The 19,557-nt window shown below is 43.7% G+C and overlaps 1 protein-coding gene across 1 annotated transcript in view; it reads right to left on the bottom strand.

Annotated features, from left to right (window-relative positions):
- SLC3A1 (solute carrier family 3 member 1) overlaps window positions 1-18,903 on the bottom strand; it is a 22,890-nt gene extending 3,987 nt beyond the window's left edge. The window contains exons 1-9 of the mRNA XM_075146890.1: window positions 13,430-18,903; window positions 10,883-11,369; window positions 9,481-9,660; window positions 8,182-8,336; window positions 7,026-7,151; window positions 3,645-3,764; window positions 2,499-2,623; window positions 979-1,177; window positions 26-172 (exon numbers count right to left, since the gene is read on the bottom strand). Of these exons, the coding sequence (XP_075002991.1) occupies window positions 26-172; window positions 979-1,177; window positions 2,499-2,623; window positions 3,645-3,764; window positions 7,026-7,151; window positions 8,182-8,336; window positions 9,481-9,660; window positions 10,883-11,309 (1,479 nt within the window). The 5' untranslated portion in view covers window positions 11,310-11,369; window positions 13,430-18,903. The remainder of the gene's footprint in view (window positions 1-25; window positions 173-978; window positions 1,178-2,498; window positions 2,624-3,644; window positions 3,765-7,025; window positions 7,152-8,181; window positions 8,337-9,480; window positions 9,661-10,882; window positions 11,370-13,429) is intronic.
- Between the last annotated feature and the right edge of the window lie 654 nt (window positions 18,904-19,557).

Consider the following 19,557-nt stretch of genomic DNA (forward strand, 5'->3'; position numbering starts at 1 on the left):
CAGAGTTTATACGTTCTTCACTTACATCTTCTGATGCAATGTTCTCCATGCCTATTTCTTCACCATAGTAAGTTACAGGGGTACCAGGGAGGGTTAAAAGCAGCATGTTCATAACATTGACATACTCCTTCCCTATCCGAGATGAAATCCGAGCAGCATTAGGGCTTCCAATCTGAAAAAAACATCATTCTCTTAAACACACATTATAAAATTCCATGCATATGTGAAATTGGTGAACTAATTTAACAAGGTAGTAGGTTTTTTTTTTTCCTTTTTCTGTTTCCCCTCCAGGCCTGTGAGGGCAATTATCTTTTTAATCTTGGTGCCAGTACAAACTTCTGCCCCAAATAATTTAGCACACAGGAGTCCTGCCAGCAGCACATGAGGCAGAAGTGAGGAGAGATGACAAATAACAACCCTCCACGATTGCAATTCCCTCAGATTCCTGCCATTTTCTCTGCTGTGTGAAGGTGGTGCTTGTTTTGAAAACATCTCTTGCACATCCCAAACATGCTTCATAGCAAAGACCAGGTTTTAAGTTAACTGCCCTCAAGCTGCCTGCTGTGTTCTTCCCTGGCCCTGGGAGGTTTCCAGAATCCATTGCATTGAGTCAGTTTATGGCCAAGGATAATTGTACCAATCCCGTCCCCAGTGGTGGTTTATTTAAGCCAATGCCCCATACTACATTGGAGACACCGCGGGAGAGGCATGATGATAAATTCCCTTCTGTGACCCTTGCACAGGGAGTGTAACTGTTATCGAAGGGCAGGACAGCCACGACTGTGGCCACAGCAGCTGAGAGTTTCACCTGGATAGGTACCATACCTCAGCCATAGGCTCAGGCTGCTGCTGATCCCACTGAAATCAGTGTGTACGTGTGGAGGAGCTTTCTATCACCATATGAGGAACTATCACCTATAGGTTTCTATCACCTATAGAAACAAGCCCTTCCTATAAGAGTTGGTCTAAAACTCTTACCGCCCAGTTTGGCCATTTTCCTGCAGGCATGTTTTTCATCCACAAGTTGACAGCTTCAAAAATACTGTCGCCCGATAGATTTTTCATGTTAATTAGGTTGAAATTGAAGGGAAAATCTGCTTCTTGGATAAAAGTTGTTCCATAATACATCATTGTTGCTTCAATCTCTTCCTTTTTATCACCACCAGAACCCATAAACCTACAAAGAAGTACACAAGTACCTTTTTTGACTCATTCTTGATTTGCACAGAGTGGAAGGAAGCTAGGAATGGTGTTGGACATACTTAGAAAATAACACAGCGTTAAGAATTATGTTCGCTTCCCTCCTCCCCATCAAAAAAGATTAATACAGAGAAACAATATTTTGTAAGGCAGACAGGGAGACAAGGAGAAATATTTCTTGGAAATTTCTGGAGAAAAATGTACAAGAGTCAACAAAAGGCTGTAAGTATCTGACTGAAGTCTTACCTTTCTGAATCCACATCCACATAACTCCATTGCAGCAATTTCCATGCTTTCCTTTACAGAAAAGGACCAGGAGGTCCCCCAAGTTGAACATGAGCCAGCAATGTGCCCTTGCAGCAAAAAAGGCTAACGGTATCCTGGGCTGCATTAGGAGTGTTGTCAGCAGGTCAAGGGAGGTGATCCTTCTCCTCTGCTCAGCACTGGTGAGGCCACACCTGGAGTGTGGTGTCCAGTTCTGAGCTCCCCAGTACAAGAGAGACATGGACATACTGGAGGGAGTCCAGCAAAAGACCACTAAGACCATTAAGGGACTGGAGCATCCTTCCTATGAGGAGAGGCTGAGAGAGGTGGGACTGGAGAAGAGAAGTCTCAGGGAAGGAATCTCATCAACGTATATGAATACCTGAAGGGAGGGTGCAAAGACAACTGAGCCAGGTTCTTTTCAGTGGTACCCAGTGCCAGGACCAGAGGCAATGGGCACAGATGGAAACACAGGAAGTTCCCTCTAAACATCAGGAAGCACTTTTTTACTGTGAGGATGACTGGGCGCTGGAACAGGTTGCCCAGGAAGGTTGTGGAGTCTCTATCCTTGGAGATGTTCAAAAGCCATCTGGACCGGGTCCTGAGCAACCAGCTTTAGGTGGCCCTGATGAGCAGGGGGGTCAGACCAGATGACCTCCAGAGGTCCATTCCAAACTCAACCATTCTGTGATTTTAACAATCTCTGGCTATGTTTCTGACATGAACAGTACTATTAATACTAGACAATAAATCAGCCACAGGGCTGATTAATCACAGCGTCTCTGTGGTCCGAATGGTTGCCCGTTCTGCCTACTTTTGTACAGTGCATAGATACAGCAGAACTACCAAGGCCAATTCATTTCCTTTCCCTCACACATTGGGGAAGAGGTAATACAGCCTATGCACCTCTATTTGCATTTGAGGAGGGAAACTTTTTATGGCATATTATGTTATTAAAAAAAGAAAAACATTTTATTGCTAGCAAGGGGGTGACAAATATTAGAGAAAAATTCCCTAGGTGTAATAATGATTACCTGTATCGGCCAGGTTCACTGCTGAACTGATTCATGGTTTGACGGAAGCTACGGATGATATCATGCATACCAACTTGCGTGGTTGTGTAGTCATGGTAGAGCTGGGAATAGGCTGTGATACTCTCCTTAAAGAAGAATGCAATATTTCCCACTAGTTCACCAGTATTTTAGATTTCAGAACTCTCCAAACTTCCCATCCTTTCCTGAGACAATGCACAAGTCCAGATAAATTTTAACTGAAATGAGTTTAGCATACTAACACTAACAGTGCAGAGCTGAACTGCATTTGGGGAACTCTAAAGATACGATCGCAGAGGGCTGAGTATTTTGGATCCCGTCCTTCAAGAGGGAGAGTCCACCTGCAGCACTAACCAACGGAGCCCATCTGCAGCAGCGAGCACAGCAGGTGCTGTGGCCACACACCAGGCTGGAAAGATACACAACATTGTTGTCATAACTTACAAAGGCAATGATACTTGTGGAGCTGACAAGTTTTATGCGATCCCCAACTCCGCAGGGGAACAGTGTCTTAGTGCTACCTGGGAACATCACCAAGTTCCCTATCTCAGCAAAAGCAAATAGCATAAGTAACAGGGTGCATGCTTCTGAATGTGTCCGGCCACCTCTCACTGTGACATACTGCCAATATGAGGGGTTTTTTTTTGTTTTACTCTGATTCCTACTAGCAACGTAGAAGAAATATGTGCTAGTGACTGCTACGGGATCCCAACTGGGCAAGAGCTCTGAGCTTACCTCCTGTAGCGGGCTCCCCAAAGACAAGCAATCAACTATTAAAATCACAAGACTCGTCTTTTTAGAATATAAATTGAAACGCAAATTATTTTAAACAGAAAATTCAAAGCAACAGTGTCAGAACAGAACTATGAAGTGTATATGGACAATTCTCTTCCCACCCACAGCGCTCCTGCTTGCAGGTATCTCACTGACCTACACCCTCAGCCCAGGGGCTTCTTTCTTCTATGTGCTCCTTCTGCAGAGCGCCCAGGAGCCACCTGCCTTCCAAGGGACACAACTGACTCAGTCTTCCTAAAGCCATAGTCAAGACCCAAAAGAGTAAAAACATACACTCTCTTGCCCCAGTGGGAAATACAGGGGAAAAAAGCAAAGACAGAACATATACGTTACTGGATTCTGGGACTTGTTCACTTGAGGCTCATCTCGGAGATGTGTTGCTTCTAAAAGAAATTTAACAGCGCTGAAACTAAATCCATCGATTCCTTTGCTGAGCCAAAATTTGATAATATCCTAAACAAAGGTAAAAGTTGAGAATTCCAAGTGAGCCCATCCTGTTCAAAATAGTACATACTTAAGAAGAAAACTAAACCTGTTAGTAGGTATTAATATGTAATAATTTATTTTTTTATTTGTACTTGAAATTTTACTAAAAGTTAAAGTGAATCATGTCCATCTAAGGTCAAACTAAGATCTAAATAGGGCACGTCTTCTTATTTCACCCAGTATAGTAAAGAAAAAGACTGGTCTGTAACTTCTCCCGTAATTCACGAGACCAAAGCCAGGGCATGCCTCGCTAAAAGCTGTTTCTAATCTCATCCATCAAAACAATTGAGCTCATGCTAAGCGCTGTTGTTGGTGAACACCCATCATGGCTGCACACAATTAGAATACATTGATTCAAATATGCAAAAATATGTTGTTCTGCACAGACCTTGTGCCACTAATTTTCTTTTTATACAACAGAGCTCTTAAAACATTTGTTCTCTTTTATTTGACTGATGTGAACTTTTTTATTTTATTCTCAGGCTTATTTGTTGATTTTGCAGGAACATGAAAAATTATTATCCAAGTTAACTGCTATTGATTTGTAATTTCACTATCAAATTCAAAGGTTAGTCACTATTAGTAAAATTATATCCTACTTCAGTAGCTATTATATTACTAGTTTTAATTGCTCTAGTTTTAACAAACAGCTCTAAAGTTCAGTCCTTCTTGAGTGTTTTCTGCAAACATTCTTTTAGATCAGATGCTTTTTTTCATCTGAGGACAAAAACTTTTTTTAAGACAGCTATTGAATTACCTTTTTTTTAAATGTATGAAGTACACTTGCCTGAATAGGCTGGAATAGAACTAGTCCATGCTCAAGCTTTACAGATTTTTGTTTGGCAAATAAAGACTCCACCTTACCGAGTTGTACTTTCTTGTAGAGCCATTTTGAAAGCAGCAGCTCTCAATATGGTGTCTGTCCAATACTGACTCCACCAAAAATTAATTTGTGTTTATGCACGGGCTCATCGCAAAAGCAACACCAGGTATCAGCAGTACAAATACCAAGCACTGATGTGGTACTCACTGAGGCAAGAAAGCTACAGCACAATGGCTGTTAAGTTTCATTGCTCCCACATACCCTTTGGCTAAACTAAAGACTTGAGCTTCTCTGGAAGAGTAAGTTTGCTTCCTGCTCAGTCCCACAGCCCTAACCTTCTGAAACAGGATTTTGAATTAAAATATTAGACAAAGATTATTCTTTTACATGCTGGAGCAATTAATGATGCTCATAAGTATTTACCAAAGGTTGGTGTTATCAGGCCAAACTTACTAATTTCATTTCTTGCATAGGAAATGCAGCGTCTGTTTGCTACTGGAGCTTCAGTAATGTATCGGGTACCATTAAAAAAAATTAGCCAGGACCATTGAAAAGTATGTGCAATGCTAGGAAAAAAGATGTGAGTGGAAAGACATGGTGTTAAGGGAAGTACCAAGATGTAAAGAAGTTACTAGTGGAGTTCTTCAAGGATCAGTCTCAAGAGCGGTCTCATTTCATGCTTTAGTTAAAAAGTATGACCAAAAGTGTTTTGTTTCTTCATGCACATGCAGTACCCATGGTGAGGGGAGAGGCCCCAGAGAGACAGTGAGATGTTCCCAGTACAATTGGGCAGCTGTGAATACTACCGTCAAAGAAATGCACCAAAATTCAACAGCACAAAGTAGCAAACAATTAAGGACTAAATCAAAACACTTGAGGTAGCTGATGGGGTATAACTTAAAGAAAAAAAAAAGAAAAAAAAAGAAAAAAAAAAGAAAAAAGCAGCGATTGTCAGACTCCCCATGTTCAGGCCCACTTCCCCATATTTTAATGAATTCTACACTGTCTGCTGGGAGACGTGATGCAGACAGGCATGAGGTTTCATCAGAGCACCACCTTGCCTTGGTGAAGCACTCTCGCTGTGAGGGCTGTCCATCCCTCCCCCCAGTAAAGTCATCAGAGATGTAGACAGGTCAAAACTCACTATCTCCCCCTTATCCACAAGCCCAGGCATTCCTTGAAATTCAAATCGGCATTGCCTCACTTCCTTGAAAATCCAAACATCTTTTTGCTAAAACAACATGCCATCCCCACATTTGACTGGCTAATTAACAGCTCCTTGTATCAACAGAGATAAAAAATTCTCTCCACTTGAGTGATTTAGCTCTGTTTCAGCATAGGCTTCAGTGCAAGACCCCCTTTACCTTCCAGTCAATCCTTCCATTAATTGTCCTTGATAGAACATCCAAAGGGGGCTAAGTGCCTTCATCCTTGGCTCTTGATGGAGACTAGAGCAGTTAACTGCTTCCAGGCAGCAGTCATGTTGGCTTATTAGACTACTAACACCAACTTCAAAGCAAGTAACAGCAATCTTAGGACACAGAGGGAGAAGTACCTATACCACTGTAAAAGATTCTGCCCAGATATCTTTTCTGTTAAATTTGTTTAATTCTGGCCATCTGCATTTGAGAAAAACCTCAGGCTGGAAGTGCTGCGAGGAATAAGTGGCAGCTAAACAAAGGGATGGAGAGTCTCTCACTTCAGGGAAGATTGGAAAAGCTCACCCCATTTAATCTAGCTTAACAAAAGCTGAAGAGGGATGTTGTCAGAGCTGAAAAAACAAATAAGCATAAACAAGGGTGGGGAAAGCTATTTCAGCTGAAGGACAGGTTTGGTTCATAGAGAGCTAAGTATAAACACTTCGCGAATAAGGTTAGGCTGAAAAGTAGAGGGCTCCTGAAGCATCAAAGCAATTTTAAGATAGCCTTTAGTGGGAAGAGAAAGGGAAAGGGAGCTCCTTTTAAAGTGCAATAGCCTGTTCCAAAAACTCATCAAGATCTTGCCAGGCACTTGTGAGAGCAGGGGACTTAAGCCAGCAAAAAAAGCAATAGTCATACCTTCTTAAAATCCAGAGGACTGCAATACCACCCGCTGCCAGTACTTCCACTCAAGGACAATTTTTTGGATTTTTGTTTTTTTTTTTTTGGTTGCTTGTTTGCTTTTAAATTGGAAAGACTTGAAGAAACGTAGCTCCGATACTGGAAGCATTACAGCATCAAGCTTGAATTTTGCTTATAAACTTAATGTTTGTCTAGACACCTTTTTGTTTCAATTGTTTACATATGCTGCAACCCTTGAATTACTTCCAACTAGATTGTAAATTGTGCAGCACAAATAATCAGAGAAATTAAGTGTAGAAATAGCTGCTTTGCTGTTGGCTCAGCAGCAGGAGGTTACATACTTACATGGATTTCTTGTTGGACAGCAAGGTTGTGAAAATTTAAGTCTGGCTGTTCTTTCCCAAACTGATGCAAATAACACTGCTTTCTCACGTCGTCAAACTGCCAGCTGGAATTCCCAAAGACACTCACCTGCCCATGTACAGGAGGGGGGAAATAATCAGAACTCTTAATTTAACAAACATTTACGCCTATACATACTTTAAGATGTGGTGCATTACAAGCATATAGTAAAGCCCTAAATGCCTAATCAATGGACTAAATTTTGAGTAATTTTTGTACTTGTGTTTTACATTTCCTTCTCCTGCTAGTTGCTCTCCGTTTAGCCATGCTTTGCCACGTGTATTTCTTTTTCAATGTTCTGTTTCATTTTTTTTTCCCAAGTAGATTTTCACTGGGAATTATTCAGAATAGAGGGGAAAACATGGGTGGGAGCATTTCTTTTGGAATTGTTTTTCTTAAAACTTACTAAAAATAGCTTTAGTTAACTTAGAGCTTTCTGCAGCCTGGTATTATCCCTTTGAAGCATCAAAAACAGCGTGTTAAAATGTTAAGTTTATAATCTCTGTAATAAAAGATTCCAAAAGCTAAGATATCTCTTAAGACTTTAAGTTTAAAGAGAAATGACACTAGCTGGTACAAAATATTAATTCCACCTGGAGTTTTTAGAATACACACGTTCCTAATCATGCACCCATCAGTTCAAATTTCAAATAAATATATTTGAAATAGGTGACCCACTTTCTGGCCTGATCACCTTCCAGAAAAAGGGAAAAAAAACCCCAAGAACACTGTTTTGTTTCCCTCCCCACCATCTATGATTTCAGAGGAGCTGAGATGAAGTTTCTAGAGCAGAGTCCTCAGACACCAAAGGGGGCGAGTGTGAACAACTTGTGCACCACTATCCCTTTTTTGTTTGTTTAATGAGTGAAGATATAACACTGAGGGAAAGAAGCAAAAGTAATTTTTTAAGTTCTGTCTGAAGTAGGAACCCCTCCACCCTGAGCTGGTTTAAAGCTTGATCTGCACTAGCTCATTCAATAACACCTCGGAACAGGCATTTATAACCCAGTGTACATTGGGACAACTGTTACAGCTGCTTTTGCTACATGGCAGCCTGCATCCAGCTTGGGTTTTGCACGTGTCCCCTTCCCGTGTTTACCCAGTTGTTTGGAGGAATGATGGAACCAGCAGCCTGCGTGCAGTCCTGCCAGATGTAGTAGTCTGTGTACTTCCCGGTCCGATTGCGACTCAGCTGAAACCATCGGTGTTTGTCACTTGTGTGGTTTGGTATTAAATCCATTATCACTTTTAACCCTTACAGAAAAAAATTCAAACCATAAAAAAAAAAATATTAAATTCAACATTTTTAAGACAAAGCTCACATTTTTTCTTAATGCAGTGTCAGAAGTGTTTGGGCTTCTTCCTTCCCACAGGTCTGGCAAAAGAGAAAGGCTCTTGCTGGAAGGATTTAGGCTCAAGGGACTGGTGAACACATTACATTTTGAGCCGGCACAGCCCCGTTGGCTGCTGATATGGGAATGCACAAGCACAAACAAAAAGGCTCAGACTACTGATGCAGTTAGTCTAACGAGAATCTGCAAGTAGCTGCAACACATTGTTCTGGTGCTGCTCCCCCCCGCCCATTGCTGGGGAGGGGAAGGAGGGGGAAGAAAAATCAGAACAGATTTCTGCTGTTATGAACCACTTCCACTAACTCTGACTTCAACATCTGTCTCCCACCTCCCAGGTGGGGAAGGCACTTCACCAGGCTAGCACCAGTGAACACATATTCTTCCTCACCCTTCTTAAAGACTAGACGTTTTTTGAAATCCCAAATGATTTTGGGACTGGCAAACCATTTTCCATTCAGCCCAACAGCTGTAAGGGGAAACACCTGAGCAAACATTTGGTCTAAGGCATAAACACACCAACCAAGGATGCAATGGCAGGAAGGAAGCGTATGTTCCCTCCCAGCATCATAATTGTTTTCCTGCTTTCTCCAGAAAGCAGCCATCAGTCATAAAATTCAAAGGCAGAAACAACTGTATCTCAGCCTTGATCCCATTGGACTATTGATGCCCACAGCCATATGCACCAGGCAGCGCAGACAGTATGTCAGCCCTACCACCCACAAACGTCCTTGGAGGGGACCATGCCTTGCAGAGGATGAACCGCAGCCTGATGCTGCCGTTGTAACTCCCCGCACCTTCGGTCCCGCTCCCAGCACTACCCCAGCGCCCAAGGGCAGGAAACAGCAATCACAGAGCGTGCGTTGCTGTGGAGCTCACACGCTCCCTTCACTGGCACCTCCACCTGCTTCTGCTCAACGCCACCACGGGGGAATTGCCAGACGCACAAATCGAAATCTCAGACCATCACCTAGCACTACAAGCTACACCTGTATAATATGAGTGAACGTCTTTTTCTTAGAGTTATTTTGCTCAGGGTCGCAGCTTACCTCTATCGTGTATGGCTGCAAGCAGATTCTCAAAATCGCTCATTGATCCAAACATGGGATCAATATCGTAGAAGTCTTCAGCTCCATATCCAAGGTCTTTTAAGGGAGACTTATAGAAAGAGGTGATCCAGATGGTTTTTATATTCAAATACGTGATATGGTCCAGTTTTTCTTGGATACCTGTTTAAAAGAAAAGGGCATCATCTGTTTAGAAAAGGCAAAATATTTCTGTTGAAATGTGTCTGCCGTGGGCTCTCAGTCAAAGATGGCACATAGGTCCCTTCGATACATAACTATCCTCTGTTTTCACTGGTCTCAGGTAGCAGGGCAATCTTGACATTTCTTCAGGGATAGCATGAGAATGGAAACCATTCAAAGCCACTTTTATAAGGAAGATAAAGCAGGAATTTCAAAAAAACATCGGATCAAAGCATATTTCTACCCTGTATTATAAAAAGATTTACAGTTCCATTTAATAAATTTAACACTCACTTCTGAAAACAAACTCCAGTATTTTCTTAAAATGCAGCAACAGCATTACTTTCCCATTTCAAGGAACATCAATTAATCCTCAGACCACCCAAAAGGAAGCACAATTTTGATGCAAGGATCCCAGGTTTTCCCTGCCATTAGGAAAAGTCTCCTATGGTTTTTTTTTTGGTTTGGTGGGGTTTTGTGTGTGTGTGTGGTTTGTTTTTTTTTTTTAACCCCAAATCTCTTCTATCTTCCTGACATGTTACTGTTGGCACGCAACTACAGAAACAGTTTCTTCTCTTGCTGGTAGAGTATATTACAGATAGTACTTCTTGTTTAGAAGTTTATTGTCCGTTATGGTGTTGAGCCTTCCCCTTCTGAAACTTAGTCTCAGCTAAGCTACTGGTAAGTGGCATTGCCTCTTAGTATCAGGTACCCCTTCTCAATCCACTCATAAGAGCTCAAAAACAGCCAGACCATGAACAAAAAGTAACACGTCTTTCTCTCCTCTTTCTCAGTTTTATTTTTCTCACTTTTCCTTATGGAGAGGCAGCCAACCTCACATGACAAAGCCCTCAGCACCACTCGTCCTCCTGATTGACCTCAGTTTTGTGGAGATATTTTACTCTGATGGCAGTTGTGCTGCTGCTCGCTCTCAGCCCCACCTCTAAAGATCTGTTCTAACTCCAGGCTTAGATTTAACAACTTGAGCAAGAAGCTCCTAGATGTATTAATGAGAATGTGATTTGCCATTAATGATTAGTCAGACAACTTTTATTCCTCTCTCCAGTAGGGTGGCTTTCTCAGTTGGGAGATTTCTCTGTGGTTTTTTAAGTATATCTACACATGTAGGTACACACTTATGTACATACACACACGGATTACTTCTACGCAGCTTTGCACATACCAAGAATGGAAATTCACCCACCTTTCAGATCCCCATTCCCATCCATGTTGCTGTCCTTGAAGGAACGAGGATAGATCTGATAAATAGGACTGGCCTGCCACCAATCAAGGCACTTTGGAGACAGCGCAATAATCGCAATCGTAGCGCACACAAGCACGACGGCAGCAGCGATTATGAGCCAGAAGAGAATCTCCCTGGTGACTCTGTACCGGGCTTGGCTGGAGAACTTCAGCAAGACTTCCTTTGGCATCCCCGCGTAGGGCTTCAACGCCAGCTCCTCCGTAGCCGCTGGGTCCACATCAACATTGCACGTTTTTGGTATTTCTTCTTGGCTACTGGTATTGGTCTCCCTGTCATCAAAAGCCTCATTTTGAACAAATCCGTTGTTCTCCACACCTCCCTTCTCACTCAGCTCCATTGGTAAGCTCTTAGCTTCCTCCTCAACCATTTTACTTCATGGGTCTTGTCCTGGAGACTCCAGCCACAGCAAGGAAGCGTGCCAACGTACCTTTGTTCAATGAAATGAGAAGCAGCGTAATTAGCATCTGGGTTTATAATCAATCCTGACCAACTGGTCAAAGTTCAAAAAGAGACAAAAAGGGCAAAGTGCTCCTGCTCTTCCACATAATAGGCATCTTCAGCAAGATAACAAAAGGCTACGGGAAAACACAGTCTTCCAGGGAGGCAAGCCTATTGCTCGTACCGGCCGAGCGGAGTTATGTTTAGTGTTGCTCTCTCCAGTATACCAAACTTCTCTTCCTTTTGATAGCAGCGAAAAACTTGGGATTTTTTACCAATAAAAGAAGTAGTAAATATGCAGCTTTCCAGATCGGTCATGGCCTCCCCCGCCTAAAGCAGTCTGAGCATTAATGAGTAATTTAAACACAGCCAGCAGGAACAAGGTGTTGACAACTTCTGGCCCAAGAATACAAACTAAGAAGTAAAGATACAACGCCCGGTTGTGCTTAGTTTTCACAGCTTAGAAACACAAAACCCCCTAAACTAACCCAACCCAGCCCACCCACAACTCTTAAGCAGTAACCACGATAAGGCACATACCGATCCTGCGATTCACAGCATGTGACAGGTTGCTACGCCCAGAGCTATCCCCAGGTCAGGACAGGGTAGCTCTGCACAGGCACAAGCAAGACTCAAGAGAGAAAAACCCACTGCCCACTATTAGAATCCCTTTTTTTTTTTTTTAAAATTTGTTTAAAGGAAAGCAACCTTTCCCTGCTCCCTCTTTCCCCTCTTTCTACCACTCTAGCCGGGAGAAAGCATTGCCCACAGCCTGCACAAGCGTGCACAGATGTATACATCTGCGTGCCCTAAGCTCCAGCTGCCCTCAAGCCAGCGAGCCTGCAGCCCCAAGGCAGCCCCTGCCCTCTGCCCAGGCATACCCCAAGCAAACACAAAGCAATATACATTTGCCAAGGAGCTGCCCTATCACACGTAAAAGCAAACACCTGCCCACAACCATAGAGTCAGGGTCCCATCGGCAACTGCAGTGGAGAAAAGGTTGGTGTTGGCCTCAGAAAAGTATTTATGATGCTTGCCTCAAACCATGAAAGAAGTTTATAAACTAATGACTGAAAAAAATCCAGCACGCAATATTCAAATGATACAAAAATATGTTATTACTTCAGCAGCTGAACTAAGAGGAGGCTTTTTTTTAATCCTTTTCTTCCCCTTGCTCTCAGCAGTGCCTGGCAGCAGCCTCAGCCTGTGCAGAGGCAGGTAGCTGCCGGAGCCTTTGAGATAGCGGCAGTAGTTTCAGTGCCCGTAATTCAGTATTGCCAGGAAATTATTTGAAACAGCCTCCCTTCTAATGACTCTGCCGTCTTAATATCATGGTATCAGGAGGTTGTAAAAGTTTCCAGGCAGGTGCGGTACACTCAGGGCATAAGCTTGTACTCGGTACCTGGTTTGAATGTGTCGGTCTGTTTGCTGTATACTTCATTCATCTTTTCCATAACACCAACCGCGCCCCCACCTTAAATCATTTTATTTCAGTGACTTAATTTCAGATTAAAATAGCAAATGTGCAAACACAGAAAATTTTTAGATTGCATCACGTGCACCTGGAGACCTTGGTACTCCCCGCCTTGCTTTTTACCCAAACTTGGAGTTTTAAACACGCCCGTGGCTTCCTTCCCAAAAGCTCCTTCAAGCACCCAAGCACAGCGGGAAGCAAAGCGAGTCAGAGGCAAGAGCCGAAATGCAGGCGCCTGCTGCGGACGCGTGGGTCAGCCGAGCCAACGGGGCTCGGGACAGTCGGGCACACAGAGGGGGCTCAGTGCCGGGGCCAGGAAGGTCCGGGAACAGACTCACAGCACCTGCAGTTGTGGGTTGTTGGGTTTTGTTTGTTTGGGGTTTTTTGGTTGTTTGTTTTGCGCCCCCCCCCCGCAGACCATAAGCATGTTTCTAAATTGTATGGCTGCAACAATACAGAATCAGAGTTGAGAATATGGATCTACATATGAATAGACATAAAAACATAGGCACGGAATATCTGTGTACACGTACCCCCAGCAATGCATACAACCCTCCAAAAACCCCATCACTCACCACAAGAACAAAGCCAAGTCTCCCAGATCACGACACTGTGCAAAACCAACACCTATAAGGTGAGGCTTGGCTCCTGCTGTGGTATTTAGAAAGAGAGGGGTAAATAGTATGTAAAAAGAGTTGAAGAAGGACATTCACTGAAAAAAGTCAACTAGGAGTAACACTGCCAAGTAGACTTACACTAGTTATCTAAATAGCCATGTTGTTTTGTTTCCTTATTTGCTTTTTGTTTATTTTTAAAATGCATTCCCAGCCACAGCATCGCATCCAACAGGAGCAGCCACCACCCTGCTCATTCCAAGTCTTTCCTACCAGACTAACAGGGACAATCTCCCTGCATTTGTAGAAAATACGAAGCATGTATTCATGCTGGAAGACAACTGCAACTTCTTTTCCTTCCTCCCTGTAACATCACGCCTGACACACGAACCCGCAGAGCCAAGGCCAGCCGTGCTGTCAGTTTGCTTGGTACCACACTGTGACTGCATCACGCAGAACTTGCCGCAAGTCACCGTCAGTGTCTCCTTTGAAGAATGCAGCCCGAGTTCGAGGATCCTCGCGTTTACCATTTTGCAGCATGGGCATACGATGAGGGATTTACACACTCCAGACAGATCAGCACTTCTGCAAGTCCCAGAAAGCATCTCTGGTACATCACTGGGACACAGACATGTAATTTATCATAACAAATAGCTGCTCAATAGGCAATGCTACATGACCACAACTTAAGATGCAGTTTGATGTCTAATTCACCAGCATTTAACGCTAATTTAATCAACTCGTATCCCTGACTGCTTGTTCCTGCCTTGCATTGCCCCCTGCCTCGTGCCAGGTGAAGTGTTTAGGCAGCTGTGCAGTGAACCACATTGGGAAACAGATTTGGCTGAAAATAAAAATAATCATTTCATTCCTCAGACAGCTCTATTCCTAATCTGCCTGGTCCTTATGAGACCACACAAATGCTTCTGCCAGCCCAGCACGGGGAAGAGGAGGAGGAGGACAGACCGGGAGAGGGGCCAGGACACAAAGCACAACTACTCGACTGACCAACTCGTCAGGCAAATCGCAGCCTTCACGTCTAACGTTGGTCTTAGCACATCCCTGCCTGTCCCTTAGAGAAAGCCAGGGAGCAAGAAGTCTCACAGCCACAAACACTGTTTGGAATCAAAAACAGGGAGAGGGTTTAAATTCTGTTAATGGCTTACCCACAATCACGCATGAAAGCTGCAGAGGATCAGGGACCTAACCCCACTTCACCCAAGTACTACACCACTGCTACCCAAAACACGGTTGAAATTCTGGTTCCAAGTCAGTATTTCAGCCCCCTCCCCCCCCCCGGCCTTTTCTTTAAGCCAGTAAACTTAATGGTGATAATTGCCTGCATGGACCTGTGCACTTGATCTAAAGATACAGGGAGGTTACCCTTCGTATGCATACTTCTAACAACTGATAAAGGCCAATTTAGTATTTCGGTAGTCGGAAGCTGCGCTGGTCTCCGCACGCGCGGTTGGGAAACCGTTACTTTCCCCTTATTCAAACGTCTCGCAGGGGCGCAAGGCCAAGGCCTGCCCTGCCAGCCCTGCCGCACCGGCACCGTGTCTTCGAAACAGCCCCTCTTGTCCTAGTGTACTCCCTAAGTAACATTAAAGGCTGATTTATGCCTTAAGTAGGACAGATCGTGTCTTAGTCGCCAAGGGTCCGGCTGAGGAGAGGATTGTGAGGAGAGACAGAGGCAGCGCGCACCAACCAGCGGCCAAGCGTAGACGCATCCGTGTGCACGCGGTACCGCAACCTCCCTCCAGCAGCTGCGGGGCACGCAAAGGTACAGGGACACCCTCAATTATTTTAAGGTTAAAACAGAACATAAACCATTCTGGAAACAACCAGGTCGCTGTCTTGGTGAACGTATGTTTTTTTTACAGGCAGACTGACCGTGCTTACAGCCAGACGTCAATCGTGTTTCAGACCGACTCCATGTCGGCACGCAAGCAGCGCTGCAGCACAGGCAGGGACCCGCGGAGCACAGGTACGCTTAGGCTGGACACCTGGACTTCGAATACTAAAAATTCTTCTAGAAAACCTGGGGCGAAAATACAGCCAAGGAGCTTAAAATAGGTCTGGACGATCACCTACCACAGACCCCGGAGAACAAGCCCAGGAATCTCGTACCTCCTCCTATATGTTTTTTTCCTCATAGACTAAAAATAAAACCACACAGGTATTTTCTTTTTATTACAGACCTATATTTTTTTCCTCTCCTCGACTTGAGGAGTTGCTCACCTTGAAATTATTTGATAAAGGGGAACTGTAAACTTCATCTTAAGAGAGGCAGATCACCAACAATTCCCACTGAGCTTTAACTTTTTCCTTTTAAAATATATTTTATGTATGCAGGCATTATGCTTCTGGCTTACTCTCAAGCAATTCTGAAACGGTTCCCTCCTGAGCAATTTTATAGTTTAGCAGGAGTAACTAGCCAATGCAACTGCATTAGCAGAACCCACTGAAAAGCATTAAATAGTCAAGAAAACACTTCACATTCTGTGCCAGTTATTCTGTTTACCTCAGGGTTAGATAGGGAAACAAAACCAATCAGTATGTGGGCAGTAATAGCTGCTATCTCCACACAGATTGCCATGGTTATTTCTATAAGATGGAGGGGTTAATTTCCACAAGTGTTTCTTATATGTAATTATTTAGATGCATGGGCTGACTAAGTAGTCTGCTGCTTGATGCTATACAAATGCCAAGTAGCTTGCCAGTTACTCGATACCATACATACTACACCGAAAACCATACAGAGGGGTGATTAAGCACCCTAATGTGCTAAGTGTAGGAAGATGTTTATTGTTAAAAAGTTCTCTTGCTTAATGCTTTTTCATTAAATGGTTTGTTACCACTGGAACTGGTCTGACATAATGCACTTTACTTCTAAATATAACCTCATTATTTACAGAATCAGGGCCAGCTTTACACCCATGTAAAGAGGCAAACACTATGGTTGTCAGTTTTGCCTCAGTGGCTCCCACAAGACTGCTGGATAATCTGACCTTTAAAGCTACTTTTCATTCATCATACAAGTCCTCCCTTGACACAGCTGCCAGCCATCAAGAGAGGGACGCTCTCGAGGAACAAGTTTCTGATGCGGTATCTTTTACCCTGGGCATCCCTGACCATGCATGAGGTTTCTGCCATCAGCCTGAAGTCCTGGAGGGTGGCAACATGTAACTGTGTGGGACGCCGTGACATGTGTTTTGGTGTTTTGTTGTTTTTGGTTTTTTTTTTTTTTTTAAATGTTCTTAGTCCACTAATGGACTATGCGATTAAAGGTTAATGGCGTTATAAACACTGTAATTAGCTACTGCTTGGCTCACGTGACATTTCAGGGGTAGGTTTCGGGGAAGGAGACACCTGGCCCCTGCCCCCCATGGGTGATCAGCATGGCTGGATTCTCCCACTATTTTTAATGAAAACAATTATCCTCTAATTCTTGCTGTTAACATAGCTGCAAGAACAGCAGCCCGCAGAGTTGACTCCTGGATGCCCTCCCCTACAGAGGGTCAAACACTGTATTGTCACACATCCATAGAAAAACTTACTGTAGAGTAAACTCCAGGTTTGTTGCCTCTCCAGGAGGAAGCTCACTCACATAACTGCACCCTTCTCAATTTACACTGTTACCACTCTTCCCTTTATGGCATTTGTCCATCACATTTCTGTCCTCGAGGATGACAACTTTCAAAGAATTTTCTTTTCCAGCCTAGTCCTTAAAAGTTTTGCCAGTGAGAGACCCAGACCTCAATTTTACCCTTGCATGAGCTGGGGATCTTCAGCACAGTATTAAACCCGGGAAGACTATTGCTGCAGCTTTGATGGCTCTACACGCAAGAGTGCCTTGGTGTTACTGAAAGACCTCTGAAACGGGAAATTGATAACAGCACAGCTAGGCAGCCCCACAGGAAGCCAAGCTCAAAAATAGAATGGCGTTGCACTGCATCACTACCGCGCCCATCCTTTGGGTTACGAAGAGACAGCACCCCATAGCAAGCTGCATCTATCCACGCTACAACTTCTCTCTTACAACAATTTACATTCATGGAATAGTAACATTCATGGAGCAAGTTTTGGTCTGTTGAGCACTAAGCACTTCCTCATGTGGAAGGATGAACGGATTTTCAGCGAGGAGCTCTCAGGCAAGGAATACTGTGTTCTGCAGGGCTGACACTGCATGACCACAACTATCCCACACTATACGAGCTGCACTGCTTTTCACAGTGCCTCAGTTTCCCCACTTGCAGGAATTACACACATAGTATCACACAGTTATATATAGCACTCCACTGAGCCTCACCAGAGCTTAGAATAGCAAGTTTACTCCTTCCCCGTTTCTATCAGTGCATATCGATAGGCCTTCCTGCAACTAATTTGCTTTTTTCACATGTATCAAATTGGTGGCAGGCATTTCACGATCAAACCTACTCAGGTTGTGCTCCCCTGAAATAATTTCCTGCTGAAAGAGCTCAGTTTAGATCAGAAACCTCCAATCTTTGCACAGAGAGCTTCACACTCTACTACTGAATTGCATCCCTGAAATTACAGGCTTTTACAATGCCTGTCTGTGACCAACAGTTCATTGACTCCACATGCGACCGTAACAGTCCAGCAACAGGAACGTGAGCGAGTGTGCAATCAATGTGACCATTGGGAGTGAAACCAAAGAACTGGAAGTACGCATTTCTGTAAAAAAACCAAAACCAACAAAAAACCACTTCTCCAACTCAGGTGGACTAACCTAGCACGCTGCACGGCAAGAGCTGGCGCACGCAAGGTTCTATATTCAAGGGAGGTGCTCTTTGGCCAGCACAAAGTAGACCTCTGCAAAGAAAGATTTCGCAACTCTAGGAAGCCATCTCCAAATAGATACACGTACCATTCAATGTAATAGGTGGCAGAACTTAATTTTAAATTTCACACCAGCCTGAACATACAAAGACTGAAATTGAAGACAATCCTTACTTTCCAGAAGTTAGAATAACTGCTAAAAAAACCCTGATTTTAAGTATTAACCTCTAAACACCACCCTACAAATCTCCCCACGGTCCCTTCTTCAGCCGCGTAGCACAACCTCCCTCCAGTTCCTACACGGGCGCGCGCTTTCCTTTTACACGTGACCACAGTACATCCACACCGCTGACTTGCAGCCTCACTGTCTTCCCTCTTGCTCCCCCACCGCCTCGCAGGCACTAACTCCAGGTTCTGTACGATGCCTCAGCTGCTCTACCTCTGCCTTCTGTACGTGTATAAAGCCCCTCTCAGTCGCACATTTATTGTACCAAAGTGCAAAACCAAAGGGAATACAAGAACCACACTTACACCACCACATTGAAAACATTGTCAATGCATGCAGTACATAAGTAGTGTTCACACGGTAAGCGTGTCGACAAGACCGCTGTTTGGAAAGCTCTAGACAGCAGCACACAAAAAACCTTCCAAGAGGCATACATGTAATCCATACATTCTAGGGTTTTACTACTATTAAAAAGTGTGTTTAGTTCATAAAAAAAGAAGTATTCTTGCAATGCAGTGACAGGCACTAGCCATACTTAGTTTTCTATATTGTCTTCTTTAGGGTTAATTTTTTGGGGGGGTTATTTTTCTTAACTATACTGTTTCTACATAGGTACTAAAAATATACAGAATTTTCTATGCTCAGCATGGCAGGGTTGTTTTTATCATACACGAGAAATGGCCTAATAAGGCACAAAACTCAGGGCCGATTCTCATTTCCACACCGATAATACTACAGTTCTCCCTAGGTCTGTCTCCCTTTACGAACAGCACCCTTCCCGCTAAACAACCCAGTCCACATCAGATGCCTCAGCCGTCCTATCACCTACATAAAGGTACTTACAGTGCGAGACAAACCATTGGACCTGACTTCATTTCGTCAAGGCCAAACTGAATCTGCAGTTGTAATGTCAGAACTGTAATCCTCTACAGCTTTCCAACACCGTCACAGAGACTACTGCACAGGAAAGAAGAGAACACCAAAATACGGGACTTTTAGTTTTAAGGTATTTCTCCTCTCACTGCATTTGGAAAGGAGGAGTACGGCACCACTCCTGATT

The sequence above is a fragment of the Calonectris borealis genome, chromosome 3 (genome assembly GCF_964195595.1).
Source record: "Calonectris borealis chromosome 3, bCalBor7.hap1.2, whole genome shotgun sequence".
In the NCBI taxonomy this organism is placed as follows: Eukaryota; Metazoa; Chordata; class Aves; order Procellariiformes; family Procellariidae; genus Calonectris; species Calonectris borealis.